The sequence below is a fragment of the Blennius ocellaris genome, assembly GCF_963422515.1.
Source record: "Blennius ocellaris genome assembly, chromosome: 17".
Lineage (NCBI taxonomy): Eukaryota > Metazoa > Chordata > Actinopteri > Blenniiformes > Blenniidae > Blennius > Blennius ocellaris.
In genome coordinates, this window is record NC_137666.1 from 22868524 (window position 1) to 22874362 (window position 5839).

The 5839-nt window shown below is 46.7% G+C and overlaps 1 protein-coding gene across 1 annotated transcript in view; it reads left to right on the plus strand.

Annotated features, from left to right (window-relative positions):
- The window catches only part of mboat2a (membrane bound O-acyltransferase domain containing 2a), a 72141-nt gene extending 68857 nt beyond the window's left edge, over positions 1 to 3284 (plus strand). The window contains exons 12-13 of the mRNA XM_080513407.1: positions 393 to 544; positions 2542 to 3284. Coding sequence (XP_080369533.1) covers positions 393 to 544; positions 2542 to 2728 — 339 coding nt within the window. The 3' untranslated portion in view covers positions 2729 to 3284. The remainder of the gene's footprint in view (positions 1 to 392; positions 545 to 2541) is intronic.
- Positions 3285 to 5839: the final 2555 nt, after the last annotated feature.

Below are 5839 nucleotides of genomic sequence, written 5' to 3' on the forward strand. Positions count from 1 at the left end.
ACTGGTATTAAGAACAATAGTGAAGTCCAGAACATAAACTGGTATTAAGAACAATAGTGAAGTCCAGAACATAAACTGGTATTAAGAACAATAGTGAAGTCCAGAACATAAACTGGTATTAAGAACAATAGTGAAGTCCAGAACATAAACTGGTATTAAGAACAATACTGAAGTCCAGAACATAAACTGGTATTACGAACAATACTGAAGTCCAGAACATAAACTGGTATTAAGAACAATACTGAGGTCCAGAACATAAACTGGTATTAAGAACAATAGTGAAGTCCAGAACGTAAACTGGTATTAAGAACAATACTGAAGTCCAGAACCCTCAGCAGGATTCTCTGGACCGTCTCAGGTCACCTCATGTTCAGACGTTTGTCCTCCTGCAGGTACGACACAACGTCCGGCCGTTCTTCCTTGGCTCCGCCTCCTACAAGTGTGTGTACGACGTGCTGACGTGGCTGGCCACCCAGGTGGCCATCAGCTACACCGTGGTGCCCTTCGTCCTGCTCACCGTGGGGCCGTCACTGCAGTTCTACAGGTAGGGTTCACCTGCACGACCACTTGACTTTCACACCACCCTCGTGTTCGTCGTGTTAATGAAGTCAGTGTAGACGTTAGAGGTTTTTATTAGCCGGTTTCTCCCCTCAGACTCCAACAGTTAACAAGACGGCTTAATGATGGCGGAGCAGGAAATAGCAGCTGCAGGGAAGAAGAAGAAACTTGATTTGTATAGCACCTTTCACAGATAAAATCAAAGAGCTTCACAGAGGTATAAAAAACAGTAAAATAGTACAGGCGGAATAAAGATAGAGCCAATCACATGTCGACTAAAAGCTTGTCTGAACAGCCGTGTTTCCAGCTGCTTCTTAAAGAATCCACAGATCAGCTCCACGCAGCGACAAAGGAAGGTCGTTCCACCATTTAGGAGCAGCAACTTCAAAGGACAAGTCTCCTCTGGCTTTGAAGTGGGTCCCAGGGACAGTGAGGAGGTTCTGGCCCGAGAACCTAAGAGAGCGACCGGAGGAGTACCAGGGGCACAACAAGTCAGACACATATTTAGAGCAACGCTCTAAAAGTCAAAACTAAAATCTTGAATTCAATTCTAAATTTGCTGGGGAGCCCGTGCAGAGAATGTAAAATAGGAGTAACGTGAGACCGTCTGCTAGATCCTGTTCAAAGCCGCGCTGCAGCACTTTGAACCCTTTGAAGTTAGTTCAAAGCAGATTTGTTAAAACAAGTAAAAAGGGAGTTACAATCATCTAAACGAGACGAGATAAAAGCATGAATCAACACTTCTAGATCAGAGTTGGATAGAATTTGTCTTCGCTTGGCGACGTTTCTCCAGTGGAAGAAACAGTTTTTGACCAAACGTCTCCAAAGGGACACTTTATTGATCATGGTCCACCACACAGGGACCGGTGGACTCTGTGGGTCTTTGTCTGAACCTCTAACAGCTGGACAACAGAACAATAGGGTTCCTCAATGTTTTCTTGTTGCAGACAATTTTCCAATAAAGAAAAACACTTTGTTCATTAATTACAACATATTTTACAGCATCAGTTTCTATTTCAATATTATGGCTTTGTAGGTTGAATATGTTTTAAATGAGTTTTATTTGGACGAATTGCTGCAAAAAGCGACTAAACTTGAGACTGGATGCAAAGTTAAACGATCATTAAAGTTATTAAAGGTGTTTTACAGATGTGGATTCCGTACAAGTCACTTTAGTTTTATTTTGTTTAAAACAGTGATAAACCTGCTGCTTTCGTCTGTTACTCATTTTCCTGCATCGTTTTTGAATTTGATGTGCGAGTTTGGAAAACTTCCTGGGTGCTTCGCAAAGTCAGAAGATACATATTGACATTATTCAAAACAAAGTTAGAGAGAAAACATGTGAATTCTGAGAACAGTCCAGATTTTACTGGTAAAAAAAATGAATTAATGAATTAATTGTAATTAGTTTTTGTTTAAATGTCCAGAGACCTGAGGGGAAATGTCTGGATTGTAGTTATTTGGTGGTTCTATATAGAAGTTATGTGGTGGTTCTATATACAAGTTATGTGGTGGTTCTAAGTTATTTGGTGGTTCTATGTAGAAGTTATGTGGTGGTTCTATATAGAAGTTATGTGGTGGTTCTATATAGAAGTTATGTGGTGGTTCTATGTAGAAGTTATTTGGTGGTTCTATATAGAAGTTATTTGGTGGTTCTATGCAAGTTATTTGGTGGTTCTATGTAGAGGTTCTATACAAGTTATTTGCTGGTTCTATACAAGTTATTTGCTGGTTCTATAGAAGTTATTTGGTGGTTCTATGTAGAGGTTCTATACAAGTTATTTGCTGGTTCTATAGAAGTTTCTTGCTGGTTCTATGTAGAGGTTCTATGTAGAGGTTCTGTGTGCTGGTTCTATGTGGAGGTTCTATGTAGCGGTTGTGTGTGCTGGTTCTATGTGGAGGTTCTATGCTGGTCCTGGTCCTGGTGTGCAGGAACCAGCAGCGTATTAAAAGCGTGTGTCTGAACGGAGCTCCTGTCTGCAGGTCCTGGTACTTCGGTCTCCACCTGGTGTGTCTGCTGGTGGTTCTGGTGCTGCCCGTCAGGTCGAGACGCCGGCTGGCCAGGGAGCAGCAGGACGCCCCCCAGGAGGACCCCCAGGAGGACCAGGACCAGGACCAGGACCACAACAGTACAGACAACAACTGCAACCAGAAGGACAAGGCCACATGAGGCCGGCGGTCGGCAGCACAAACACTGAGACGTGTCGAGGCCGTTCACCTGAACCACGAACCAAAAATCTCCGAGAACCAGATCAGACACGAACCACGTCTCCGTCTCGTCCAGACCTCCAGTAGCAAGGACCGCCGCACCCCCACCACGGACCAGAGACCACGATCAAGCTCCGGCCACGGCCTCCACTCCAGAGCGGCGGTGGTTGGTGGCGACCAAGACTCCCAAGCTGCCTTAAACCCTCGATGTACTCAGCAGGTGGCGCTGCAGCGCTGCAGCCCGCCGAGCGGCGCAGGTGCAGCAGGTGCAGCAGGTGCAGTAGGTGGAGGGTTTTTGTCATTGTCTGGATACGAGCCTCTGTCAGGTGGCAGCAGAATACGTGTACATGTAAAACATTAACCTTCATCATCAGCTGCCAACTTCAAAAGGCCTTAGGATCCTCAACCTTCTTTCATCTCTACGTCTTTTCTAACTCCAACAATCCACATTGTACCTGTTTTTCTATTTAGATGTTTGTGACCACCACACTATTTGAAGTCCTTCCTTTTTTTTTTCCCTTGCGACGCGTTGACTGGAGGGGTGGAGGGGTGGAGGGGGGAGGGGGGGGGGGGTGCTCCATCTCTACCAGTGAGAAGTGTGATGGTGATGGAGGTCATTTCTTTTCTCTTTTTTTTTTTTAATATCTGCTGCTTTTTTCGGACAAATGGGACTCGTCAGATTAACGTGTGTTTCAAAGGGACTTAATTTTTCGTGGGTCCGACCAGCGGTTCTCAATGCGGGGGGGGGGGGTCGGCTCCCACCAGAGGCCCCCACAGGAACCAGGGGGTCCCCAAGATTTGACAAATAAATTGGAAGCTAAAAGTGAATAGTCTCAACAAGATCCATGTTTTCTGGGTGGATTAGTTGCGGTGTGACAGCAGTTGCAGTCTACAGATAAAGACTCGGCAGATCTTTCAAATGAAAAGCTTCTAACTTGCACAAGAAGAGTTTTATGACCTTTTAATCTCAACAGTCATTATTTATTAACGTGGTAAAATGTGAACACGGTGCAGTCCAGTTGGGTGGGTTGGATGTTTTTTTTTTTCTTTTGGGGTGGGGGGTGGGGGCGGGGTGGGGGCGCCTCCCCACTTTTTGAGAACACCTGAGTCGGCTCTTTTTCATTTTTTTTATTCGTGGGGTTCCGAGGCGTGTTTTCTGTTCAATCTGCTCATATTATTCACACTACAAGATTCCTCTGTTGCTTCTGTAAAACGAGTTTCCAATAACGATGAATAAAGAGTCAAATAATATTAATAGCGTAGGGAAACACGGTGGGTTATTTATGTCCTCGTCAAACACCTGTACAGTCAAAGTCATCGTCTCTTCTCACAAGCGTCCTGTTCCAACTTCAAACGGAGGGTTTAGCAGCCAGAGCTTTTTCACCAGCCGGCCGAATGTAAGAGGGGAACTCTGAGTGCAACACCTCCACCTGTTGGTTCCTGTGACCTTCATGGTGACCTGCTGACCTTCATGATGACCTTCATGGTGACCTGCTGACCTTCATGGTGACCGACATGGTGACATGCTGACCTTCATGGTGACATGCTGACCTTCATGGTGACCTTCATGGTGACCGACATGGTGACATGCTGACCTTCATGGTGACCTTCATTGTGACCTTCATTGTGACCTTCATGGTGACACGGTGACCTTCATGGTGACCTCCAGGGGTTTCATGTGGTGGGCACATGAGGTTCCATTGGGGGCGTTTCAGGGTGTGACTGTCTGGTGGAAGACACTGCTTCCTCACCTTCACCATCATGTCCACTTTGAGGACAGGGCCGTCAAACACCAGGCCCGGGGGACAAAACCAACCCGCAGGACGACTGTGGGGTATAAAGAAAACCTGGAACTTTCTCCTTTGTTACCGCTGTTGCTCATTTCTGTACTTTTGTTCTGGAAGCACAACACCCTGCAGCTGGCAGAGCAGTGGAAACTAGCATTAGCATGAGGGACTCCTCTGGAGCCAGAGGTGTATTTGGAGGTTGCTGCTGGTCCTCCAGGGTGGTGAGGTGTTGCCCCTCCCCCCCCTCCCCCACGGACTGGGTTTGACGGTTCTGTTTGACGACTGGTGGGAGATGAAACTTCTGCTGCGCTCACAAAGAAACCTCTCCGTCGACTGGAACTGAGGTGAAAGAAACTTTCATATAACGTGGATATCTCTGCTGCAGGCAAACTCCCCGCATCACCACACCTCAACGTTCTCCTCATCCAGACCCAACACACCTCAACGTTCTCCTCATTCAGACCCAACACACCTCAACGTTCTCCTCATTCAGACCCAACACACCTCAACGTTCTCCTCATTCAGACCCAACACACCTCAACGTTCTCATTCAGACCCAACACACCTCAACGTTCTCCTCATCCAGACCCAACACACCTCAACGTTCTCCTCATCCAGACCCAACACACCTCAACGTTCTCATTCAGACCCAACACACCTCAACGTTCTCATTCAGACCCAACACACCTCAACGTTCTCCTCATTCAGACCCAACACACCTCAACGTTCTCCTCATCCAGACCCAACACACCTCAACGTTCTCATTCAGACCCAACCCACCAACGTTCTCCTCATTCAGACCCAACACACCTCAACGTTCTCCTCATTGAGACCCAACACACCTTAACTTCTCCTCATTCAGACCCAACACACCTCAACGTTCTCCTCATTCAGACCCAACACACCTTAACTTCTCCTCATTCAGACCCAACACACCTCAACGTTCTCCTCATTCAGACCCAACACACCTTAACTTCTTCTCATTCAGACCCAACACACCTCAACGTTCTCCTCATTCAGACCCAACACACCTCAACGTTCTCCTCATTCAGACCCAACACACCTTAACTTCTCCTCATTCAGACCCAACACACCTCAACGTTCTCCTCATTCAGACCCAACACACCTTAACTTCTCCTCATTCAGACCCAACACACCTCAACGTTCTCCTCATTCAGACCCAACACACCTTAACATTCTCCTCATTCAGACCCAACACACCTCAACGTTCTCCTCATTCAGACCCAACACACCTCAACGTTCTCCTCATTCAGACCCAACACACC